The 27,765-nt window shown below is 43.3% G+C and overlaps 1 protein-coding gene across 1 annotated transcript in view; it reads right to left on the reverse strand.

The window, feature by feature from the left end:
• SOAT2 (sterol O-acyltransferase 2) overlaps nt 1-27,765 on the reverse strand; it is a 461,869-nt gene that overhangs the window by 207,374 nt on the left and 226,730 nt on the right. Inside the window, exon 7 of the mRNA XM_086965618.1 lies at nt 24,659-24,734. Within this exon, the coding sequence (XP_086821744.1) occupies nt 24,659-24,734 (76 nt within the window). The remainder of the gene's footprint in view (nt 1-24,658; nt 24,735-27,765) is intronic.

Below are 27,765 nucleotides of genomic sequence, written 5' to 3' on the forward strand. Positions count from 1 at the left end.
ATGTTGAGCGAACTCTCCTTACCTTGTTCTGACTTGGACTGAGAGAAGAAATTAAGAAAGAGCAGTTTCATGTCCCACGTTCTACCATCTTAAATGAAGCTATAGAAACTGCCTTGCATATTGAGTTTTGTAGAAAGAACGGAAGGAGGAGAAGCATAGTAAATAATACAGTGCTCCATACCCAACTGCCAGATCTTTGGCAGTACCCTGAAGTGATAGGAAATGGGATAATTCAGGGGCCTATACCATAGAGTGGGAAAGAAGATGTCGCCTAAAAGGATTGTGCTTATACTGTGGAGAAAAGGGCCGTGTGATCAGGAAATGCCCGATTCATGGTTCTAGGCCATCAGAAAACTCCACTGACCAAACCAGAGAGGAGAGGGAGATTAGGCGTAAATTGTCTTCCTCATGTATCAACTTCAAGATTTCTTCCAGAATCTGGAAATCAGTTATTCTTATTTCCTTTTACAATACACCTTGGACCAGAAAGTAAGGTGACTATTATGGCCCTAATGGATTACTGGGCAACCCGAAATTTCATGGATTTTAATTAGGCCTAGACCCATAAGATTCCTAGAGGACAAAAAGAGAACACAGAAGTGGTCCATATGGTTGATGGTACTCCTTCCTTTAGTATCTGGTCCAGTAGTGGAGTGTTCTCCTAACCTCTTGATGAAGATATTAAATTATCAAGAAAGGCTGACTTTTAATTTAAGTGTGTCTTCCAATCACCCAGTCATCTTGCGCCTTCCTTGGCTGTCTTTATAACCTGTATCTCAATTGGGCTACTTGGACTATCTCTTTCAGTTTCCTTTTTCATAATCAAAACTGCGTAATCACTGCTAAGGAGTCTGTGGAACATTTTCTTTGTGAGGATAAAGTGGCAAGATCAAGTGACAACAATGACTACGGTGCCAGAGCAATATCACAACTTCCTAGACGTCTTTGGTTCTTCCAAACCTAAAGAGTTACCTCCTCATTGCCCCTGCAATTGTGCCATCACTTCTTAAGTGGGGGCAGAAATTCTGTACAGTAGCATATATTTCTTACCCAAATCAGTAACAAGATTCTTGGTTGAAAATGTAGAGAATGGGTTTATTTCTCCTTTCATCTCTTCCACTGGATCACCCTTATTTTCTGTGCCAAATTCAAATAATAAATTAAGGTTTTGTATTGGCTTCTTACAACTAAATGAACTGCCTGTTAAGGAACTTTATCCCCTTTCTTCAATTAAAGAGATCTCGAAGGCTGCTCAAAGCCCTCAAGTGTTTACTAAGGCAAACCTCAAAAAAGCTTATCTTCTGTTATGTATAGAGGAAGGGGATGAACCCTCTCAACAAAAGCTTGTGGGTCGATTATAACCTTTAGAAACAGCAGAAACACCTTGGCAAATTATTGTCATTGATTTCATTGTAGAATTGCCTCATTCCAAAACAATAACAGCTGTTATAGTTACAGCAGACTCTTTTATAAAGATGACCAATTTTTCTGCTCTGACCAAGTTGCCTCATGCCAAAGATACAGCATCTGTTATACAAGCTATTTATCGTCCTCAAGGTTGCCCCGAGAAAATTGTTTCAGACAGAGGCCCTCAGTTTATTTCTCATTTTTTAATGGCATTTTGTTCCTCTCTGGATATAACCAGAGCTTTGTCTTCAGGTTTTCATTCTCAAACTAATGGACTTATGGAGAGGACCAATCAGACACATGAACAATATCTTAGGTGTTTTGTAGTGCCAATGGAGACAACTGAGTGTTGTTACTTACCTTTGCTGAATTTACCTTTATTAATAATGTCCAAAGTGCAACTAAGTTTACTCTTTTCTTTTAGCTTCAGGGATTTCACCTCAAGATGTGTCCTGCTGTTCATTCCTCTCAGTTGGCGGTACCAACAGTTTCCAAGTTAGTTCACTTTTAGACAAAAACTAGAAAGCAGGTAGTTGAAAAATTACAGTCAGTACAGGAAAGAATGAAGGTGCAGGCTGATAAACATAGACGGATTACGCCTGATTACCAGACAGGACATATGTTATTGTTGTCCTCTCAATTTTTACCAATGGAATATGGTAAGTCTAAGTTCAGTCCTTGATTTGTGGGCCCGTTCCCAATCTTATATAAGGTAAATGATGTTATGGTTAGGGCTGGGCGTAGTTTGCAAAGTAGCGCTTTGCGAAGCTACGCGAAGTGCACTTCGCTACTACACAGTTCGCGTAGCACTACGCGAACTGTGTAGTAGCATGTTCGCACTGTGCAAGATGCCATTTTCAATGATTGTACAGTGCGGACAAGCATCCGGCACTGTGCAATCATTGAAAACGGCATCTTGCACAGTGCGAGCTGTCGTTTTCTGCCGCTAAGAGAGATTTTTCCTCGAGCTGCAGCTTTCTCAATGCGGACTTGTAGTTTCTCATCGCGAGCATACGCAACCACTCGCAATGAGAAAACAGACCTCCCCGTGTTGAGAATCTCACAGGGAGGTTTATTTTCCACGCTCGGCAACTTGATGTTGCTGATCGCGAACATGGAAAAAGTCTCGCCAAGATGTCATTTTGCTTGCTCGCGGTCGCCAACTTGTTATTGAGGACCGTGAGCAAGCAAAAAATGACCGCTGCACTACGCTACACTATGCTACGCGTGTTCGCACTGTGCTACGTGCAGCTCACGTAGTGCGAAGTTGCGCAAACTTCGCAAACTATGCGAGCGTAGCGTAGTGCTTCGCCCAGGCCTAGTTATGGTACGTTTGAATTTTCCCACGGTGTGGAGAATTCATCCTACCTTTTTTGGGTCTCAACTAAAACATTGTGTACCTGATCTTTTTCCCTCTTACAACCTATTTATCTTGATGGTCAAGTTTGAAGTATCTACCGTTGTTGAGTCTTGTTTTGTCTCAGGGAAATTACAGTATCTGGTTAGAAGTAAAGGGTGTCTGAACAATCTTGAGAGCCTGCTGATGCTGTTTAAGCACCTTTACTGGTCTGTCTATTTTTTGCTTTGTCACCCTACCAAACTCGGGCCCTCTTAGAGGGGATGTACTGAGGGTGTGTACTGTTGGGAACTTTGTGACAAGCATTAGCAGCTTCTTCATGTTCTTTTTGCAGCACGCAGAACTTGGCATGTGCCTACCAAGGGGACGGCGGTTGTTCTGCTTGGGGTCATTTCGGACAGCTGGTTCAGGTTGGGAGGTTGATGGTTGGGCGCTGTATGAATCCTGATGGCATCCTGAACTAGAGGGCACCTTCTTGGAAAATACGGCCTGTCAATACTGTTTTACCTTCTCTACCCAAACCATCATAGTAGCATTAGCTTCCTGTGGCTGTCCTTAAACTTCCAGGTCTAATTAAGGGTATATAAGGATAGGCAAATTACAGGTATGTTGTGTCGCAATTGTTTCCTGATTCTGTACATGCTATTAGTTTTGCCTGTTCTATTCTAAGTAGTTTTAGCCTTGTATTTTTGTTCAGATGGTTTTTGGTCCTCTCTACTGAATGCTGATCTTCTGAAGTTCTACATTGGAGTTTTTTGTGCCATTCGCCTTTCCTCCACTGGAAGTGATTTCTTTCCAAAGGCATCCACCGGTAGGAGTTTATCTCCATCAGCAAGGTGACTTTGTGGAGAGATCACCCTTTCTTCAGAGTCAAGGTCATTTGGATCACAACATTTCTGACAGGATCAGCAATTGACCGAGACAGACAATTAGGGGGATGATTGAGATGCTGCACCTAGTGGTCTGGTCAGGTGTACTTAGAGAGGGGGGGGCAGATATCCAATAGAGAGGAAGCACCTAAGTTGAGGTGTATATTAAGGAGGTTAACTGGGACGGGGGAGTCTCAGTCATTATTTCCGTTAAGGTCTCCAGGAGCATATCTGATGAGTCGGTTATGGGGTGTCAATAGAGGCCATTGGCTTCCTCTCTATGTAACACCCTACTTTCAGTCTCAACCCAGAGGAGCAGGGCATGACTCCATCTGAGAAGGGAGAAGGCATTTTAGCCTTCCAATATGTGGTCATCATCTGTGTGTCTTTTGCTTTATTGCCCTAAGTGCGCCGGGTATGCCCAGATGTGGGTCCATGGCTCACTATGGTACTGGATTCAAGCTAGCCAGGCTTATATGGGGTGATGCCCCAAAAGCTGTCCCAGGATGCCTGTTTCTGGTCCAGGGAGGACCTGGCTTAGCAGTTTGGGCTGGACTGTTCCCATGAGGCACAGGATCAAGACTGATTTGCAACTGGCTGGGTCGGAACTGGGGTGGCATGGTGAGCAAAAGAACAATGGATTTAACCCAATTCTCTTGACTGGGGGAGAATATTTGATTTGCTCTGCATTCCGTCCATCATCTGTGTGTCTTTTGCTTTCTCACCCTACGTGTGCCAAGTATGCCCAGACGTGGGTCCTAGGCTCACTGTGCTACTGGAGTCAAGCTAGCCTGGCTGATCAGGGGTGATGCCCTGAAAATGGTCCCAGATGCTTGTTTCTGGTGCAAGTAGGACCCGGCTTGGCTGTTCGGCCTGGACAGTTCCCATGATTCTCAGGGTCAAGACTGATTTGCATATGACTGGGTCTGAACTTGGGTGTCGTGGTGAGCAAAAGAACAATAGATTTAACCCAGATCTCTTGACTTGGGGGTGAATGTTTGATTTGTCTTTTGCTTTCTTGCCTTAAGTGCCCTGGGTATGCCCAGACATGGTGCCCGTGCTCACTGGGCTACTGGAATCTAGCTAACCTGGTTGATGAGGGGTGATGCCCCGAAACCAGTCCCAGGATGCTTGTTTCCGGTCCAGCGAGGACCTGGCTTGATAGTTTGGGCTGGACTGTTTCCAAGAGGCACAGGCTCAAGACTGATTTGCATATGGTCGGGTCTGAACTGGGGTGGCATGGTGAGCAAAAGTACAATGGATTTAACCCAGTCTCTTGACTGGGGGTGAATGTTTGCTTTGCTCTGCAATCCATCCATCAACTGCAGCCACGACCCGTGTAGGGCGTGCCACCGGGCGGTGATGTGGGGCAGGGGAGGGGCAGCGTGGGGGGTTGTAAAATGTGGGAAACATATGATTTCAGGTAAGTACCGTAAAAAAAAAATTGTTGCGCGCGTTACATCACCAAGGGCCAGATGTAGGTAAGTTAATTTTACTGATTCATAAATACCGAATTTTACCGATTCGGTATTTATGAATCTGTAAAATGGAAGGGGGAGATGTAGAAAGAATCGGTAATTGAATTACCGATTCTGTAGGAATCGGTATTTACCGAATCGGTAAATACCGATTCGGTAATGCCCATTGATTCCTATGGGCATTGAAGCCCATAGGAATCAATGGGCATTACCAAATCGGTATTTACCGATTCGGTAAATACCGAATATTGCAAGGGTGCAGGGGGTGTCACTTTGACACCCTCTAGCACTCCGATTTAAGGCATGTGTGACATGTGGCACACAGACATGCCCTAAGGGCATGTCCGTCTGTCACATGCCATAGGTGTGCATGCACACATGTGCATGCACACCTGGAATCGGTATTTTACCACCCAATTGGATTGGGTGGTAAAATACCAATTCGGTAAGGCCTGTGGGACTCAGAAGAGTCCCACCTACATTTCAAAATTACCGAATCGGTAAAAATACCGATTCGGTAAATTCACCGATTCGGTAAATTTACCGAATCGGTAAAATAGGCCACCTACATCCAGAATAGCCATTTACCGGTCGGTAACGGCCGAATTGGCCGTTACAGGTCGGTAAATGTCTACCTACATCTGGCCCCAAATGTGATGCAGCGCCCGCAACAAAATTCATTTTTTTTCTGTTACTTACCTGCATTTGTCCATTTCCCACATTTTACAACCCCCCACCCTGCCCGTCCCCTGCCCCACATCACTGCCCAGTGGCATGCCCTACATGGGCGGTGGCTGATTATCTGTGTGTCTTTCGCTTTCTCGACCTAAGCGCGCAGAGTATGCCCATATGTGGGTCCCGGGCTCACTGTGCTGCTGGACTCAAGCTAGCAAGGGTGATGCACTGCAACCGGTCCCAGGATGCTTATTTCTGGTCCAGGGGGGACCTGGATTGGCAGTTCGGGCTGGACTGTTCCCATGAGGCACAGGGTCAAGACTGATTTGCATATGACTGTATCTGAATTGGGGTGGCATGGTGAGCAAAAGAACAATGGATTTAACCCAGTTCTCTTAAATGGGGGTGAATGTTTGACTTCCTCTGCTTTTTGTCCATCATCTGTGTGTCTTTTGCTTTCGCAGGAGGAGGGCCAGATTTGCCAGCCAAGAGGCCACTTTATCTTACTTGGATCACTTGTAGATGCCTAGGGCAATTGATGACCAGTCATTGGAGATAGTGTGAATTGTGATTTTAGATATTTTGTCAGTTGTGTGGGACCAAAATGGACATAGTGATAGGTAGGTCTAAAGCATGTGTAAAAAAAATCAGCATGGTCAGTGGAGTTGCAAGGACACACTTGACTCGTCTGTGGAAAGCATTTGTGAATGGTAGAGGGAGAAAGATTCAAACTGATGGTCATTTTAATACATCCCCCTGGCTATTCAATGTGAGGAACCTCTACAAACTAGGGTATGGCTTCCTTTGGACTTGGCTACACTGCAATCACTACTGGGATCCATCGGCTCCGATTCCCCGCAAGACCTCCTTCCTCCTTCCAAACTCAGACTCTTGGTCCAGGCTGTCCTTACTGTGATTCTTAACCTTCTCAATATATCTTTAAGCACAGGCCATGTACCTCAGAGTTGGAAACACACTCTTTATTTTCCTTTGCTAAAAAAGGACGGTTTTGATCCTCTCTGTTGGTCAAATTTCCACCCGATATCTCTTCTTTTTGTTTTTTCTAAGATACTGGAAAGGCACGTCAATGTCCAACTTTTTCCCTTCGTTGCAAACGCAATTTGTTTCATCCTTCAGTCTGGTTTTAGACCTGGCCATAGTAACGAATCTGCCTTACTTGGGGTCACTGAATGTCTCAGGCAACAGCTAGACTGCCACCCTCATCCTGCTAGACTTGAGTGCGGAATTCAATACAGTGTCACACTCTATCCTAGCAGACTGACTTGAAGCCTCAGTTATTGAGGGTTTGGTCTTGAGGTGGCTGACCTCCTTCTTAAAATATCACACCTTTCAGGTCTTCTCGAATAACACATTATCGAAAACCTTGGCATTAACTTCCGGAGTGTCTCAGGGATCAATTTTTAGCCCATTGCTCTTCAACATCTACGTTCACCTTCTGACATTGCTGAAAAGTCGAGACTTACCATGTTTTCATATGCAGATGATACCTAGTTTATCTTCTCACTTTCAGCCGCTCAGCATCAAGATCCCTCCCAGCTCCAGCTTGGCCTGAGAAATATCTTCCTGTGGATGACCAGAAATGCCCTGAAGCTGAATGGCACTAAAACTGAGGTCCTGGTTCTGGATACCAACCCCTAACTTTAGGGAACCAACCACTGGCATGATACTCTGGGACCATTGCCTCCTCCGGTCCCTAATGTTAAGAATCTGGGTTTTATTATTGATAACAATCTCTCCCTCAAACCTCAGGTGTCCAGGGTCACAGCGACCTGGTTCGCTGTTCTCAAATGGCTTAAAAGGATCCTCTGGCTAATTCCACCGGCTGTCCAGAGAATGGTAATGCAGGCTCTGGTGACATCCAGACTGGACTACGGCAATATTTGGTACATGGGCGCAGATAAAGCCTCAGTCCACTGTCTGCAGATCATGCAGAATGCGGTTGCTCGCCTCTTTTTTCGTCTGCCTAGATACGCTTCAGCTTCACCGCTGCTTCACAAACTACACTGGCTCAGGGTGAACAAGCGCACCGATATTGAAGGCTTTATGCTGCATGTTCCAGGCCAAACTTGGCTTGGCTCCCTCTTACATCCAAAACCTGGTGAAACCCTATGTGCCCACCCAACAGCTGAGATAATCCAGCCTCTCACTGTAATCAGTGCCCAGGTTCCACCTTGCTCACATGAGAGGCAGCTCGTTTTCTTACCTGGGCCCCAAACTCTGGAACTCTCTTCCAGTTGAGCTCAGAACTATCACTCACTGCTATCCTTCCGTAAGAACCTAAAGACTTTCCCCTTTAGCCGCAATCCTGATTCTCTGTCTCGGAGCAGCTGTTTAGCCACCTTGTGGCTCTGCCTGCTGCTCTGTCCAGAGCCGGGAGACTCTGTTGAGTATCTGTGCGCTCTATAAATCAATAGTAATAATAATAAAGATACCCCCTGCGGAGAATACAAAACTGTATCTGTTTGAATTTAGTATTTCGAGAAATGTAATGTGGAAAGGCTAGGGCCTTTGACCATTTGTTTCATGAAACACTCAACCTGCCTCTGTTTCTCATTTATCTCGTCAGAGTGATAAGAAACATTCTGAATCAATTAATAGAGGCCTTCTAGAATTAGACGATATCCCTGCATCCAAGGCCCATAGTATGCAGGGTCTGAAGAAAAGAGTGTGGCTCTGGTTCGTTGTCAGTATGGACCAGAATCTTTGGAGAGATATTACAATATGTTAGGAATTGGCCTGTATGGAGATCAAAGAGGGCAACCAACTTGTCAAATAGTAATAAAAGGCCCTCCTTAAAGGAGTCTCCTACTGATTATTATTCTTATTTGATTAATGCTTTTGGATGAGTTCCTTTTGCTCAATGGGGGCAGCTGATCCCCGAGGCACTGTAGGGGGATCAATATGGTGTACAGAGTCGCACTCTGCATGAGAATTATGGCACACGCATAACACCAAAGTGAGAGTTGAAGGAATGAGGATGGGGTGAGGTCTCCTGGAGCATGTGAGCAGGAGTCCATTCAATTCATCCTGTCAAAGTGTGCAAGATGAAGTACATGTTTATTCTAAGAAGAGACCCTAAAGCCATTTGCCCAGCCATATCAGACGGTTGTGAGCTATTACAACTCCAAGTGGGGTTTCCGCAGGCCCCTCGCCTCAGCTGGGAGCTTGAGCTTGGACATGGCCACCCTACCTCTGTGCCAGATTAGTTCTCCTAGTAGTTTATCCATGCACCGTAAGAACCTAGCCGGGTGGGTGAGAGATAGATTAGAAAAATAATATAGCAGGGTAGGTAGTAAGACCATTTTTGAGAGGGAGATACGTTCAATTGAGTCCTCCACAATGCTACCTCGGAGGTGAGAGCCACAACCACATGGGTCAAGTGTCCATCTAAGAAGTATTTTTTCAGTGTGGTAGATGTTAACCCCTAAAGTATCAGAAAGTATTTTCCTCGCAATGAAGAGAACTGCCTCCTGTTTCTATTGGGACCTCTGTGACGTTAAGCATGAATCAAAATATGCAAGATTTGGACCAGTTGACTCGAAAGCTAGATGCTGTGGCAAAGTATTTAAAGAGTTGGGCTACCTCAGTGGTATTACCCATGAAACCTCACAGATAGATAAGAATATCATCAGCATATATGGAGGTTGAATGAGTTTTATCTGCCAATGGAATACCCCAAGTTACTCCACTTGCCCTGAATCAGATCTACAATGGCTCAATTGCTAAGGCAAAGAGCGGAGGAAATAAGGGGTGTCCCCTGCTGACCTCCATGGGAGGGGAAATACGCTTGCCCACACTTGCTCATACTGGCCCAGATAGAGTACCTGAATGATACAGAGTGTGGGTCAAAGTCAAAGCCCCAAAAGGCTTTAAAAGATAGTCCAATCTGAGGGTGTCAGAGGGCTTTTCAATGTCCAAGGTGAGATTTGCAAAGCGGGCCACATCTGAAGTGCCCTTATGGGGAATGAAGGTGAACCCATTTTGGTCAGGATAAATTATTTGGGGTACTATAGGTAAAATATGGAAACCAGGACTTTCCCAAGTATTTAATAGTCATAACTTAAAACAGCAATAAGCCTGAATGAGGATGGATCTCTGGGAGAGCATCTAGTTTTTAGAATAGGGCCCAGAAGTACCTCTCTGAGGGATCGTGGAAGGTGACCGTTAGTCAGGGATACCTGGTAGAGCATAGCCAGTTTGAGGGCCAATAGGTCTGGTAGAAATGTAACAGAAGGCTATCCTTCCGGGCATCTTGATCGCTGTTCAAGTCACAGATAGCTGCTTTGATCAATTGAGTGGAACATGAATTTCTTCCCAGTCATGGTGCACCACCTGGGGTTAATGTAGATCTTGGAGAAAAAGCAGTGATATGAGATGATGGGTCACCCAGGTGTTCGCTATATAGCTGGCTATAATAAACTTTAAATGTTAGGAGGATCTGAGATTGCGTAAGTGAAAGAGTTCTAAGCTGAGTTTCGAGTTTAGTGATCGTGTGATCGGGGTGGAAGGTGTTATGGGAGGCAAGCCAAGGCAGCAGTCATCCCGCCTTATCTCCCTCAGTGTGAATGTGGGACATGTATAAGGATTAGTCTAGGCATCTGCGTCTCTTGAGAAGGAAGGCCTTTCAAGAGTAGGCTGAGTGCAGTGCAGGACGTAGGTCAGGACTGACAACTATCAGATGTTTGATGTCTTTATTTATTTATTTGGCTTTGGTGTGGTCGTTTTCTAGCGTCTTGCGAGCACTCTAAGTCTTGTGTATGCAGTAGCCCCAGATAACCACTTCAAAGGTATCCCATTTGGTTGTGCAAGATGTAGTTGAGCTCTTGCTGACCTCACCTACAGGATGCTAATGACTCTCGAAATGGAAGATCCTCTAAGGCTGTACCCAGGAGGTGCCATGTTGGAATGGGAGCAGTGCTTAATTTGTAAAAAAAAAGATATGAGTGTCAGGGCTGTGATCAGGAGGCCACTGCTGGATGCACCACCCATTGCCCCTGTCAGTGCTGCCAATGACAGTGCCAACAGAACTACTAATCCTCACACTCCTACAAGTGTGACAATTCAGGGCAAGATTGCGCCCACGTGTGTGGACGCGTAAGCTGACCTCTCCTGCCACTTCACAGGAATAGGAGTAGAGGAGCCAGGGAACGGTTCTCAGTGCTGCGGAGAAGGCTGTAGGGGCGAAGAAATCACTGATAACCGGAATTTGTGAAAGTTCACGTTTGACCGGGAGACGAAACCCACAGGAAGCTTTTTCTTTTTGGAAGCTTTGATATCGCCGAGATAACCGTCGATGCTGGACATTTTCTTGGCGTTTGCTGCTTGTTTAGCTAAGCTCCGGCGAACCTGGTGGGCTGTTACCTTCACAGGTGCCGGCGGTTTACGGCAGCTGCACTGTGCTGTTACTTGAGCGAGAGGTGGAGGTGGAGAGTTTAACGGACAAGCAATGCAGCCGAGAGGTACTCAAGGGAAGCAGAAGGCTCAAGAGGTACTCGGCGGAGAGATGGATTCAGAGGGCGGAAAAAACCCTAAAGTCGCTGCCGTGGAGGTAACGGAGAAACGCCAGAACAATGCTGGTAAGAGTAAAAATGTTATTGAAACCAAAACTATTCCTGCAATTTTTTCCGCTGCAGAGGAGAAACGCAGAGGAAAAAATACTACCTTTCAGCCACAAACTTTGCTTCACGAGGATAATACGGAAGAGGTATTGGAGACTGGACCCGATATAGAGGGTGAAGAGATAAATGACACAGTGAATAATGAGGCATTACCTGAAATAAAAGCAACAATTAATGTAACGATAACAGCGGCAACAGGGGATAATGCTTCAACCCCCTCTCGAGGTTTAGCGTGTAGAGACATTCAGACTAACAAACGCGCTATACAGGTAGAGGGTAGTTTACCGCCATCACACACTCAACAGCAAGATCACTTAACCTATAAGATTATAATACAAAAACAAGCAGTGGAACAGATACAGGCCCCACCGGAGGCACAGTCTCTGGGAAATGATGCGGAATTGGTGGACTTTTACTCTCTCTCTGAGAATTCTGCCGCATCTTGTGAAGACCTAGCGGCACAGCATTCTAAGCAAATGCGTATGGCTGATGAAAGTGACTTGGAGCCAGATGACTTGACAGATAATAATGAGGACAGTCCAGCGACAGTACGGGATGGAGGAGAATCATTAAGGGAGGAAGAGGCCTCTGGTGGGCATCAGCCGTACTTGGCTTACACTGGGGCGAAGGCACTTGCGGAGGAAGACATTACTTTGTCCACAATCTATCAAACTATCCTGAGTCACATGGATAAAATGGAGCAGGATAGTCACCGAATACAGAATTCATGTCGGAAGTTGCAAAATTCTATACGGCGGCTCGCAAAATTCCAATCTGATTTTGGGGAAAGATTTACGGAGGTCGAGACAAGTGTTTTGAATATTGAGGATGAACTAGCCCGGCAAAAGATCGCTACCGAATCACTGAATGCGAATAAAAGTGACATACAGTGGGAAATGGCAGATTTTGAAAACTGCGCACGTCGGAATAATTTAAGGATTATGCAGATTCCGGAAGGAAAAGAGGGACAGGATCCGCGTAAATTTATTGTTGAACTATTCAGATGTGCTTTTCCCGAGATTACTAAATTGGACTGTGAGAGAGAAATAGAGAGGGCGCACAGATTACCTTTCAATATTCGTCTTCGCCCCGGACAAACTGACTCTAGGCCCAGACCTTTTATTGTTGCATTTAATAGCTTCCTGGCTAGGGAGGAAGTATTTTTGCATACCTGGCCTAATAAGAAATGTATGGGGAAGGGTTGGAATTTTTTGCTACGCCCGATTATTGCAAATACACCATGGAGAACCGCTGGCTATTGCGCCAGTTGGTCACTCAGTTTCAGAGCAAGGGGGCGAAAGCATATATTTTGAATCCTGCGAAACTGAAAGTTATTCATAAAGAGAACACACAATTTTTTACCAGTGTGGCTGTAGCAAAGGAATTATTACATGCCATGTAGGATATTTAGGTCCTATTGGAAGGGATGTAATATACGTTGGTTAATGTGCAATGTTTATGAAGCCTTTTAGCCCTTTAGCTGTATTTAATCTTCTTTTTTTTGTTTTCTGGCTATGTTTCAAAAACATTTTTTTGTTTATAGTACAGTCCTTTGGGCCAATGGCAGGGGGGCTGGGAAGCTTTCCATCTTCCAGACCATGAGTCCTAACGCCTCGGTAAAGGGGGGGGGGGGAGTAAGGGGGGAGGGTTTTTGGGCTGGGGGAGGTTGGGTGGTAGGGGTGGGGTGGGGAGTCTGGTGGTGGGTAAAGGGGGTAAAAACCACAGTGGAAACAGGAGCCCGCATTAAAGAAAAAAGTAATACTACTTTCATTGATCCGTATCTGAGAAATATAATTCACATCTCTATAGACTACCTGAATGTCATGATACATGCTGATGTCACGAAGTATTAAGATCTGTTCCTTGAATGTTTCTGGCCTCAATAATATAAATAAAAGGAAGAGGGTCGCATCAGAGATTGGATATATCCAACCAGATATCGTATGTCTCCAGGAGACACACTTATCCTGGAATAACAGACTTCTAGTATCTGATTTAGGTTATTCACTTATTGCTGCTTCACAACAAACAACTATGACTCGTGGGGTAATGATTTTAGTTAAGACACAATTTTGCACTTCAGTGCGCACCTCAACTGACAAATGGGGTAGATGGGCTATTGCGGAATTAAATATTGGGGGCTCTCAATTTACTCTGTGTTCAATTTATGGATCAAACCTAGATGAGGCGGAAGTTCTACAAGGATTAAATATTGAATTAGCAAATTGGACTGCACCTTTGATAGTATGTGGGGACTTGAATATTAATTTGAATACAGTAGAGCTCGCTGATGGGCCTGATAAATATAAGGGGCGCAAGTCACAGGTGTTCAAAGCTCTCCATAGTTTGGTAGTTGATCATGGTCTAATTGACGTTTAGGGTAAGCTACATCCAACGTTTCCGGGATATACGTTTTATTAATTTCCCCATAAGTAAATGGCCCGGCTAGATTAATTTTTTGCACCCCTCTCATTACTGACTGGGGCTTCTGCACAATTATACCCAAGGATATCATCTGATCATTAGCCAATAGTAATAGAAATACCCAATGTAAAGATCGTTAATAAGCGCTCTAGGTTTACTTTTGATAGGAAACTGTGTTTAGATAATCAATTTAGAACACACATGTCAAAGTGGATAACTGACTTTATTAATACTAATCTGCACTCTGCCAGTATAGATATGGTATGGGAGACATTTAAAATATGTTTTAGAGGGGAGGTTTTGAGTTATGGGCATTATCACCAGAATAAGTTGAGGGCTGAAATACGAGATTTATATACCGCACTAAAAGCTGCGGAGGAGCAATTGACAAACGAAATTTAAAAAACTGACAATCATGCCAGAATTGAAGAATCGGAAGATATAGTGGCACGATGCCGCGCCAAGATATCGGGGGTTTGGAGAAAGGAGATTGCTAAGAAATATTTGGTATATAAACGACAATCTCATGAGTACGGGGAGGCAATTGGGAGATCTGTAGCCTTACAGTTAAAAATGCAGGAGTCATCACGTTTAATTACTAAATTAAAAGATACAAACAGTAATACTCAAGAAGATCCTGAGAAAATACTTGCTATCTTACACCAATTTTATACGGAACTATACACTCAGGAAAAAGTTTGGTGCACAGACTCAATACCAGACCTAGGCACCTTTATAAAATTAACAGAGAGTGACAAGGAATGGTTAGATAGCCCGTTTACTATGGAGGAATTAGAACTAGCTATACTAGCGAATGGGAAGGCAGCGGGCCCGAACTGTATTCCGGGGGAAGTATATAAATTGTTTTTTGATAATTTAAAATACGTTCTGCTTGAGACTTTTAGAGCTGCACAATTGGGCAAGGCACTGAAATCATGGGATGACGCCACAATTGTGGTTTTTGTAAAAAAGGGTAAACCTTTGGAGTTGCCCAGTTCATATCGTCAAATTTCATTGCTTAACTGCGACAGTAAACTCTACTCTAAAATTCTTGCAAATCGCATCTCTAAGGTTATTACTCCATTAGTTGCCTTGAGTCAACATGGGTTTATTCCAAGTAGAGGGACTGTTACACATATAAAAAAAGTTATTACACTATTCGACATTGTGCAGGCAGATAAACGTCAATTAGGATTAATCCTATTAGACACGGAGAAAGTGTTTGAGTGCGTAGAATGGCATTATTTATGGGAGGTTATGCGGAAAGCCGGATTTGGAGAAAACTTTTTAACCGCTATCGAGGTGTTGTACACTGCTCCAAATGCAAGAATATGTGCCATGGGTATTAAATCGGCAATGATCAAAATTACAAGGGGTACTAGGCAAGGGTGTCCCTGTTCTCCGTTACTTTTTGCTTTATTCATTAACCCTTTTTTAAATAAACTGTCTAACAGCCCGCATATCAAGCCATTTAATGTGCAAAATAGTGAGCACTCAGTTTTTGCATATACGGACGACATTGCGGTGGCAACAGTGAATCCTGTTGAGGCTTTAGTAGAGATTGAGCGATTGGCCCAGGAGTTTGGCTCAGTTTCTGGATACAAATTAAACTCTTCTAAAACTCAAGTTTTGTGTACTGACAATATTCAAATTGACGATTCTAGAGTCACGTCGGAAGTCACATATCTAGGTATTAAAATTAAAACGAATATGAAAGACATAGTTGACATTAACTGGAATACTACAATACAACATATAAAACAGGCCTTAGATAGATGGGGGCGGCTGCAGATGACTATAGTCGGAAGAGGTAATGTCATTAAAATGAGTATTCTAGCAAAAGTGTTATATTTATTTAGAGCGATTCCCCTTGAGATTCCAGTTAATTATCTGCAACAGCTACAATCTGTATGCGCTAAATTTGTGTGGGCCCCGGGGAAATCGCGCCGTGCGATGAAATTTATGACTTCCGATTGAAAGAGGAGGCCGAGGGATTCCTGACTTTTTGTTCTACTATTGTGTATGCTTTTTTGCAAAGACTTCGACTCCTTTTAACTGGAGAGCCGGTAGAGGAACCTGCTGAAGCGCCGTCTATATTCTTTCTATTGTTGGGGGACCAAGCTAGCGGTTGCTTAATGAAGGAATTGGAAGGTAATCACTATAAAAGAACCCGCTTCAAAGTGTTCGAAGCAGCCTTTAAAATCTGGAGAAAGGTATCCAGATTGATGAAATTAGGGAAGATTACATACTACACATCTTTCAATGCGGATATAATATTACCGTCGGTCTTCTGGGACTGGGTTGCTAAAAACTGGTCAGATAAGGGTATACTGTTAAATGGTGATCTTACATCTACTGGGCTCATATATACATATGAATATTTAATATTAAGATATAACTTATCGCATGCGTCTTTTTTCAAATATCTTCAAATGCGTGATTTCTGTATTCGAAAGCATATTCAACCAGTTTCCAATGATCTGGTCGAGGCAATTCGAACCCGGAAAAAAATTGGTATCCTGTATAAAATGCTGATAGAGTATAGACCAGATGATCTACAGAAATATAATGGTTATTGGCAGGTTCAGCTGGGGGAACCGGATTTCTCAATAAGAGATGCGATCATGATGTCCAAGGAAACTTTTTTGCCTGCTAATCTTAAAGCTCCATTTTACAAAACTTTATTTAGATTGTATTATACTCCAAAACGGATGGCAAAGTGGGGCACACAATATGATGGCAAATGTTTTCGGTGTGGTAGTCATAATGCTGACAGTATACATATATTCTTTAGTTGTAGTAAATTGCATCAATTTTTGACTGATATAGAAAAGTTTCTCACCATGATTACTCATACTACTGTTAAGATCTCCCCAGCTCTTATATTATTAGGGATAGAACAGAATGTTGGAAAAGGTCCTACTCTTTGTAGATATAAGCATTTCTTATTTGTAGCTATGACCGCTGCTCGTTTGTGTATAGCATTAGACTGGTTACAACCGGAAGCCCCAGCTTTCGAATTCTGGCGAGCAAAATTATATAAATTATATGAATTAGAATGGAACCTCTTTGCCTTAAAGGGGGTGAAAAACGGCAATTAGGTATGTTTATTTGGGGGGCAATTAATGCACATTTAGAGATGTGACAAGCTTGGGGTTATATGATCAATGTTAATATTTAAATATTTGATGTCATAATTGTTTTTTTTTTGTATGTTTGATGTCACCTGTTCCAACTGTGGAATAAAAAATAAATAAAAAAAAGACAATTCAGAGTATTCCAGTTAGCAGAGCTATAGGAATTGCTTGGGTGGCATGTAGAAGTGAGGTAGTAACTAAGCTATGGTCCGATATGGACCGGATCAGGTAATCCAAGTTAAAAAATGTTGTGCACAAGCAAATTGAACATAGTATTAAATTGAAGCTGACACAAAGGTCATGTGGGGACATAGTAAAAGGAGTAGAGTCAGCACCTAAGGTTGTGGTGTCTCCACTACTAATGACCAGTTATTTAGTCTATCAATAAAGTAGCGGACATTGCTAGTGGTTGGGCCTAAGGTAGGGGTAAATGCGATCTGTCTAGAATGATGCATTGAAGTCTCCCCCCAACACACAGTGAAGGTTGGCCCAAATCGCTAATGAGTTTGAAAGTCACTTTAAGAAGGCTGACTGTTCTGAGTTGAGGCATATATACCACCCAGCACCTCTGCATATGTACCTTTGGGGTCGGTGATGGTGGCTTTCACATAGAATGATCCCTTCACGGAACCAGATTAATGTGTTTCTAGCAAATGTTGAGTAGTAAGTGGAGTAAATTTGAATCTGCCATCTTTTTTTAAGTCTGAACCCTTCTGGCGTAGTGATATGTGTCTCCTGTAGGAATGCTATTTGTGTCCCCCTACATTTAAGATAGGAGTGGATCTTATAGTGCATGCTAGCTGTGTGCATTCCTCAAATATTACAGGGTATGAATGTGTATGAATTGAAATTCGAAGCAACCATCATTTTTGTAAAGAGAAGCTTACCCCACATGATTTTCTTGAGTCATGGAATGGATGACATCACCTGTCATGATTGTATGTGTTGCCTAGGGCCCCTATGGAGTAGAAGTTAGGTTGGAGGGGAGGGCGAGATTGTGGACAGTAGTAAATAAAACCGGGCAGATGGCAAACGGCCAGCCACTCCAAATTGTACATGAACTGTCATAAGTTATTCTTTGAGGAGGGTGAATTGCCAGAATTGAGGACTACCACATGTGCTGAAAGCCAATCCTAAAATGCACTTAGGATGCACAGCTTAGATCAGGAGAACAAGTTTGCGTCCGCCATGTTGGCCTCACAGGTCACTCCCCCTGCCTGTCCTATACCCATCTTTACATCTCACACTAGTTCTAAATCCTTTCATTGGCCCTCAGTGCATTGTTGAAGCAGTGCCCATTTATAGGATCTAAACTGTGTTAGCCCTTCATCTATCAAAGAGTTACAGGGTATATACTAAGGAAATATCCATGTATGCCCTCTCTGTGTTATACTTTTTTATTGACATTTAGAGAATTTCATTATAAGTAGAGTAAAGTTAATAACAACTTACAATTTGAATGAAATGAGTAAATATACTGAATATATGCAAAAGAAAAAGAGAAAAATGAATATATGATAAATACTATGCACCAATAAATAACTCTTACAACTGTAAAGATAAGTAGTAAGATATACAATAGAATAAATATAGTGTGAAACATATTAAATATTTAAGTAATGCAAACAACAAATATAGAAAATATAAAAGTCTTGAAGACTCAATCATAGAATAACTCAATAGATATATAGATTGAGTATATAGATTACATATATATATATATATAAATATATATAGCTAAAAATATAGAAAATAGTAGTATGACAAATCTCCTCAGCTCTTGAGGAGTGATTTATTTGCAAAGTTGAAAAGCCTATCAGTAGAAATTATATGAAGAGAGCTGAGAAATGAAATGTCAGTAAGATGTAGTAAGAATAGAAGAACAGGAGAAAATTAGAAAAGAGAGAATACTATGATAATAGAAAAATAAAATAGTAATACAACAACATTATAAGTTAATATTATAATAGGAAAGCATGAAAACCAGTAGTGGAAGGAAGAAAAGAGGGGGGGAATAAAAAGAAAGAAAATATATTGTCAAATGCCAGTTCAAGGGGTATTAGTATCCACCCTTGGAGTGTTATCATCAATATCCGTGCCACTATTCAGATTCAGGAAAGGTGACCAAACACTAAGAAATATGTCAGTTTGATTTTGAAGATTATACATTATTCTCCCATGTGATGCTGTTTGGAACATAGTTGTCAACCATTCTTCTTGCGAAGGAGTGGATAATGATTTCCAACGTTGTAGAATACAAATCTTTGTAGAGGCCATTGCTGTGTGAAAAAGAGTACACTTGGGTTTGGTGAGTTTTGGAGATAACTGAAGATCGTGAAGGGTAATAACAGCAAGAGCAAGCAGGAGATGTAAAGGCATGGCAGAGGATAAGGTTTTTCCCACATATGACCAGAAAGGTTGGATCAACGGACAGCCACATATAATGTGTGTTGAATCACAATTTGTGTTATCACATCTCCAGCAGATGGCATGGGAAATTAAATCAGCTTTCTTTAATCTTGCGGGGGACCAATGCCAATTGTAAAGTATCTTAAATAGACAAAACGTAAGTTTAGCTTCACGAGTTCCTTTGTGTAGATTCTCCATTATTGTCTCCCATGCATTAGTAATGTAAGAAACTGAAAGTCACCACTGCCATTTAATTTGTAATGTCTGTGCTAGAGGTTGAGAAAAAAGATGTGCTGTGAAAACTCTGTATAGACCAGATATCACTCCTTTATGTTTGCCCCAGGTATTTAGGTATGAGACTATCTGCAAATTTGAAAGCACCTGAGAAGGTGAACCTAATTGTTTTTCCAAACATTGTCTGGCTGATCGTATTTTAGGGATTGATGTGATGGAAGACCAAATTACTCTTGTATTTGTGTGAATGTTTTAAAGTCACCATTATAGAAAATTTGATCTCATAATGGCCATGATAATACCCTCTTATTAATTCGAACACCGGAATTATTCCATGTGGGTGCTTTTTCATGTATATGGGAGTTTAAAGCTAATAAACGGTGTGCTCTTTGCCATGATTTGGACATGGCTGATAACATTGGATTAGATGGTTTTTGATGTGCAATTTTAGTGCCATAAAGTGCAGAAATGTCAGAACCCGAAGATAATAGATGGCGTTTTAAATGGACCCATTGCGGGACATCAGAGACTCCAGGTAACATATATGATAGTTAAGGAAGCTGTAATGCTAACTTATAATGTTCACTGGATGGAAGCCTCATACCACCAGAAGAATGGTGAGCCTTTAATTTTGTCACGGCCAAATGAGGTTTCGATAAGCCCCATATAAAAGTTTCTATTTTGAAATCTATAAGTCTCAAAGTGGATAAGGGAATATGGAGTGGAAGCATACCTAAGGTATATAAAAAACGAGGAAGTGTAACCATTTTAACAGCTTGAACTCTACCCCACTTGGAATTATTCAAAATTTTCCACTTATCAAAGTCACATTGCATTTGAACAATCACTGGGTTCAGGTTATCGGTAATCATATCTTCCATACCCTTATTCACTAGTATACCCAAATATTTAAGACTTGAGGCTTGCCAATTAAAGGGGAAGTTGTGGATAGCTGCTTTAGTGTTTCCATCAGAATTAGGTAAGGCTTCACTCTTGTCCCAATTTATTTTATAACGTGAGAATGAAGAGAAAGTGTCTATAATTTGAAGCAAAGATGTTCATGAATTGGGAAGATTTGTTAAGGTGAGTAATATATCATCTGCATATAAATAAAGTTTTGATTCACTTATAAGGAGGGTATGCCTGTGACTGCTTCTGATTGATGAATCGTGGCTGCTAAAGGCTCCATTGCTAAAAGAAAAAGAAGTGGGGATAAAGGACATCCCTGATGTGTTTCCCTTTGGATCGGATATTATTCTGATAGGAAGCCTCCACAATTAACTTGTGCGTAAGGATTATCACATAATAGTCGTACTTTCTGAATAAGCTGATTTCCAAATCCAAATCGTTAGAGCACTTTGAAAAGAAAATCCCACTCTATGCGGTCAAAGGGCTTTTCAGCATCCAATGATATTATTATTATTATTATTTTATCAATTTATAGGGCGCAACAGCTACCCAAAAAGGGTTTCCCGGCGCCTAGACACAGCTAGTTTGAGGGCAGATAGAGAGGGAGATGGCTGTTGAGTGTTTATTGTTCAAACAGCCAGGTCTTAACAAGCTTTCTGAACCTGAGATAATTTTCTTCCTCTCGGATGCAGGGGGGAAGCGTGTTCCAAAGGGAGGGTCCTAGATAGGCAAAGGATCTGCCACCTATTCTTGTTCGTTTGAACCTTGGTACGCAGAAACAGGCTGCCGTCTGCGACCGAAGGTTTCTCTTAGGAGTATAGAGGTAGGCAAGAGTTTGAAGATATTTAGGCGCTGTACCTGCTTTAATTCTGAACAAGTAGTTCAGGGCTTTAAAGCGGATTCTGCTTTTGATCCTGAGCCAATGAAGATTCCGACGATGGTTCGAGACTCCGGAATGCTTCGGAATATTGCAGAGTAACCGGACCGCAGCGTTTTGCACTATCTGCAGTCGTCCGATCACAGATTTGTTTGCGCCCAAGTACAGAATGTTGCCGTAGTCAAGCCTTGATGTAATGAGGGCATTGACTACGGTCTTTTGCGTTGACACAGGCAGCATCCAGAGGATCTTCCTCAACCATTTAACTATGGTAAGGCATAGGCCGGTTACTTTACTGGCCTGTTTGTTATGGCTAATGCATCTTGTGGGAGGTTTTTAGCATAACATAGGGTATGCATCAGTGTACATAAATGATTCCTAGAGGAACGTCCTAGAACGAGTTTCACTTGAGTTGAGTGAATTAAGGAAGGTAATACCTTTTTAAGATGCAAAGCCAGAATGCTAGCAAATATTTTGAAATCGCAATTGAAGAATTAAATGGGACAGTAACTGGAGCAAAGTAACGGGTCCTTTCCAGATTTAGGGAGTACCGCGATTAGTGCCTTGTTAGAAAGAGGATTTACGGAGTTATCTTGTTCTGCTTCTTGAAAAGCAGCATATAAGGAATCAATTATATTATGTCCAGCCCAACAATAAAATTCAGCCGGGAAGCCATCTTCCCCAGGGGCCTTATGATAATGCAATTTAGATATTGCTTGCGCAATTTATTCCCTGCTAATTTCCCCCTCAAGAAAAGCTCTTCCATCATCGGAAAGGTACCGAAGATCACTTTTGAAAGAAAGTCGTTTAGTCTATCTGTATCTACTTGTGTGTCTGGTGTGTAGAGAGACTTATGAAAGGAAGCAAACTCATTCACTATGTCCTGTGGCCTATTAAGAATTGGACCGTGGGATGACTTAATAGCTGGGATAGCCATGACTGCTTCTCTTTGTCTTAGTTGTGCCGCTAATATTCTGCCTGTCTTTTTACCTTGTTCATAGTGTTTTGTTTTCATTTTTTGGAGGGCAAACTCTGCCTTAGATGTGAAAAACCCATTTAGTACCATTCGAGCTTGCTCTAGAGATTCACGGGTTTGCAGTGTTGGTGCTATGGTATATTGGCAGGTATACGACTAAATGCTCTGCTCTAGTTCTTGTTGACGTGCAGCATTTAGTTTGTTGGCTGACGCCGTCCACGCATCAATTGACCTCTGATAGTAGCTGTAGCCACAGCCCATATTACTTTATTTGAAGTTACCGAACCTTGATTCATAGAAATAAAGTCTTGAAAACATGTTTGTAATTGATGGTTACCCTCTGGGGACTTGTGTTGTTGTATGTTCATGCACCAGGGTTTACGTCCTGGTCTAGGTGTGCTAACTGCAATGGCTAAGAAGACAGGGGAATAGTCAGATAATGCTGCTTACAAAATACAAGATTCTTGAATGGACTGGACTAATCTTTGTGATACTAAAAAGTAATCCAAACGACATAAGGTACCATGCTTTGGAGATAAAAATGTATACTCACTATCTGACGGATGTGAACGATGCCAGTGATTGATCAATCCATTATCAGCTAAGATATCACCCATCAATGCCCTGTCAGCATTATTAATTTTTTCTAGGGGTCCTGTTCTATCTAAAATTGGGTCCCTTACAATATTCCAATTGCCACCTATGAGATATTGTGATGCACCTATCTCAAACAACAAACAGTTTAGATGAAGAAAAAAAGATTTTTTTTTTCCCGTCGGAGCGTTAACAGAGCCAACGCAAATGTAGGTATCTCCAAGATGCACCTTTGCAAATACATAATGACCTTCAGGATCTGTCCTTGTTTTTGTTATTGCGACTTGGAGAGATTTACGGACTAGAATTGCTCCTCCAAGTTTGCGTGTGGGGCCTGCGGTTGTATGTTTGTCCCTTTGTATGCTACTGTGAATAACTTTGCCTACCCAATCACTACAGAGTTTCTCTGACTGCAATGTATCCAAATGTGTCTCTTGAAGTAATGCCGCATCTGTCCTCTTGAATTGAAGATATGACAGTACTTTTTTTTCTTTTGATGTAGTGAGTCCATGCACATTCCATGAAATCACAGGGCATGTGTTGGGTGTGCTGGACATATTTATGAGGTGCCAATAAGTTTAAGTAAGAAGAAAAAAGAAAAAAAATGGGAAGGGAAGGAAGGAGAGACAGTAGAAAATAGGAAGAGAAACCCCTGGTTTAGCAGAGATATAGATAATCAGAGACACAAAGAAAATATAAGTTGCCCGAGTAGGAAATGTGTAGCAACAGTAAATATAAGAAAAATGAGGTGAATATAATTTAAATATTGGTAGAGAATAATGTAAGCGCCAAAAATACTAAACTGTGAACCGCGGGTCTATACCTCCCAGAGCTCCACTGCGGAGAGGAGCCCCGATGAAGAAACAGAAAATATTGCCAGTCGCAGAGACTATACACATCACAGCATAACATAAATTCCCATAATATATTAAATCTATAGGAAAGCGCATAATCTAATTTACCATGGGAGTTGGATGTCTAGGCTATACATGTCTATGAAATTTTATAAAGTAATGAAGAGGATGACTATGTTTACACTTTAGCTTATATATGCGAATTTTTAATTCATGTTATACATAAAAAAATGTATAACATTCAAAGGATAACATTATATAGTAATTGTAACTCTATAATGTGCACATGTAAGGGAATAGAGGAGGGAAGAAAAGATTTTAGAGAAGGAATATAAAACAGCATAGTATAAATGATGAAACAGAGGAGAAATGAATAAAAGAGAGGAAAAACAGAAAATTATAAAATAGGACATATGAGAACGTACATAATATAATAATGATATTGAATATTAAACATAGTCCAGTTTAAGCAATGTGACAATGCAATTAAATAATTTAACCAATAATGCAATATTTGTATATTCCTACAATTTAATATTTTCATAAATGATTAAACAAATATTAAAAAAATATTAATACATCAAGACAATATAGTGGATAGGTAGTGTATTGGAGAATTAATAAGTAAGAAAAAAGAAAAAAAGAAATGTAATGCAAGGAGAACATTAGCACTAAACGTCTTATATTCATTCTTAATTCATAACATTCATATTATATGATAAGTAAGAGAAAGAGAAGAAACCATGTATGTCCTATAGCTCCATACAATTCTGGTCTTGACTTTTTTACTAGTAAACATCTGAGCAAAGACTAACTCACCATCCACAAGGTTTGTGTGCAAGACCACGGGGACAGCTTCTCTAATGAAGGAGTGGCTTTTCATCAGGAATCGAATCTGCAGAAAAGAAGAAAGGTCTCATAAATGTGCATCTCAGTGCTATGCCAAACCAATTACTTCCTGAGCTGGTACGTCTTTTCCTTTTTCACATTCCTTTGTATTAAGCGTTTTTTACCTTTATTGAAAAGTTATTTTATGGAAACAGAAAGTTAGCCATAATTTAGTCATGCTGGTGTTGTTGGACTTGTCGGCGGCTTTCGACACCGTCCCCCATGAGGGCCTGCTCGCAAGACTCTTTGAGATTGGTCTGCGGGGGACGGTGCTCAAATGGTTTTCTTCCTTTCTGGCCGGCCGCCGGCAAACGATCTGGACATCATCTGACACCGCCGTAATGCCGCCTCTGGGAGTCTATATTGAGCCCGACCCTTTTCAACATCTTTATGACCCCATTGGCGGCGGTGGCGGAGTCATTTGGTGCCCGGATCGTGTCGTATGCCGACGACACCCAGCTCCTCTTCTCTTGCGAGAGAGGGGCTGACTTTGACGGGGAGAGTATCCAGAATTGCCTTGGGGCTGTGTTCGCATGGTTCCAACTGAACAGCCTCAAGTGCAATTCCGACAAATCGGAGGTACTCTTCTTCGGGTGCGATACGGAGCCTAGCTGGCAGGCCTGGTGGCCTATCGACATGTTCCCTCCGTCCGGCTCTTCTCCCATGGCTAAAAACTTGGGGGTCAAGATGGACAAGGGGCTGACGATGAAAGCCCAGATCTTGGGGGTTACCGGCACTTGCTTCGGCCTGTTAAAAATGCTGCGGAGGTTTTTGCCTCTCTTGTCCGAGGAGCACAGGAGGCTGACGGTGCAGGCTTTGATAGGCTCCAGGTTGGATTATGCCAACATTCTTTACCTGGGCCTGCCAGAGTATCTGCTACAAAGGCTTCAAGTTGCACAGAACGCGGCGGCCAGGGCCATCTTTGGCCTAAGTAGACGCGCCAGCGCCGCTGGGTTGTTGGTGACGTTACACTGGCTACCCATTCGCAAACGGATCGCCTTTAAGGCTCTGACCTTGGCCTACAAAGCGCTCCATGCTGTGGGAGCTAAACATCTCCAAAAGAGACTGACCTTTTACCATCCGACTCGCTCGTTGAGGTCAGAATCTCTACTTCTGGCGGCTGTTCCGCGCGTGAAGAGGGCTCGTCTCGGGGGCCGCTCTTTCAGTCTGTTGGCCCCACAGATGTGGAATGCATTACCGCTCCCTTTGCGGGGGGCGTCTACTCTCCTTGATTTTAGAAGAGGTCTCAAAACCTGGCTGTTTTCCCAATAGGTCTGCCAGTGGTTTCGCTTTCTTTTGTTTTTCTTTGTAATCTCTTTTAGCTGTGTTGTGTTATTCCGAAATCTGTTCTCCTTACCTAAAAGCGCCGGGACACTCTTTTTGAGTAACCGTTGCGCTATACAAAAGAATAAATAACATATGTTGGACTTGGCCCTTAAGGCAGGTTCACCCCTAATCTTTTTGTTTTTAATCTGGGATATGCGTGGATGATTTTCTGGTCTGTGCGCACTTTTCCTCTATGTCCCAGAGTAAAGTGCGTGCATGTAGTGAGGCTGGCCTGCTCTCCCATAGGGATGCATGGGGAATGTCTGTGTCCCTAGTAATTCCTGATGTGTGGGGAGTGCATGCTCGAATTTGGTATGTGCGTGTTCGTGGGAAGGAATGCTTCGCAATGATGTATGTTGCGTGAATGTGGCATGTGTAGAAATGCCATTTCTGGGACTTGGCATATTGCTGGAAAATATGCCTGCAGTGTGATTGGCTGGAGCTAGCTGGTGAGCCTGGCTCCAGGAAGGCTGGATGGGTCTGCCCGGTGGTGAGTGTGAGATCAGCATGCTTGATGGCTTGGGAGGAGTGCACTTGGTCCCTGCTGGGCCTGGACTTTCCCCGGACAATGCTGGCTCCACCCCCTGTAGTGCGACTGATGGCCCTAGCCCTGCCAGTGAATAGAGAGGGTGGTTGGGGTAAACAGAGTACTTCAGAACCAGCTGCAACTGGTTTCTCCCCCACCCTGCACCCTGAGACAAAGGGTTTGTCTGTATAAGAAGGGGCTGTGTCCCCATGCAATTTGGCCTGTTCTTGGTTCTGCCTAGGATCCTTGCCAGAGGGGGCTGCTGCTGCTGCTGGGGCCAAGAGGACCGCCACTTGGCTGTCTCCCTGCCTGGAGACCCAGTGTGCTGGCTCTGGCCCTGCCTTACCCCTCTGCCTGCCTCCAGACCCTGCTGGAGCTGATGCTGTGCCTGGAAGCGCTCTTGATGGATTTGTAGCGCTAGGAGCGCTTTCCTGGTGCCCCAGCACTCAATAGCGCTTTGCTTATCTTTCTAGCGCTGAGCGCGCTGATCCTGTGCTCCCTAAGCGCTTGGGAGCGCTGTATTTGCATGGCCGGTGCCCACCCGGCATTGGAGTCGACTTTGCCGATTTTTTGGGCCTAGCGAGTGCCACCTCGCTTTATTTTAATTCGAGGCCGGTGCCACCCGGCATTGCCCCGTGGTCTGTATTTATTTTCGAGCCGGTGCCACCCGGCATTGCCCATGACATCACCGCCGCAGCCCGGGCGCACTGGAAGCTTGCCGGGCCGCCGCGCTGCCTGCAGCGACCCGGAAGTCCCGCCTCCTGACCCCCAGGGCCGCGCTGCCATTGGCGGCCCCGGCGGAAGTCAGGCGGCGTGTGGAGGAGACAAGGCCAGGCGGGAGACGAGGGAGGCAGCCGGTCGTGTCCCCGAGGCTCCCCGAGTGGAGAGAGGAGCCCCGGGACGAGAGGAGCCCCGCCCGCCCTGAGACTGCCGGTGAGTGCTGAGGAGGGAGAGGGGCCGCGGGACACGTTGTCGGTGTCCGCCCCTCCCCCGTAGCGCGATCGTCCGCGCATTGCTTTAGGAAGCCTGAGGGCTTCAGGGGGCATTTTTCGTGGAGGTAGAGTCCCCCGTGAGGGACTCCAACGCCCCCCCATCTGTGCTTCAAGGGCCACGAGGCTCTGAGGGGCCATTCTGTTCTTGAGTCCCCCGTGAGGGACTCCAACGCCCCCATTGGTCCTTTGTAAGC

This window comes from Lissotriton vulgaris, chromosome 1_1 (assembly GCF_964263255.1).
Source record: "Lissotriton vulgaris chromosome 1_1, aLisVul1.2, whole genome shotgun sequence".
In the NCBI taxonomy this organism is placed as follows: domain Eukaryota; kingdom Metazoa; phylum Chordata; class Amphibia; order Caudata; family Salamandridae; genus Lissotriton; species Lissotriton vulgaris.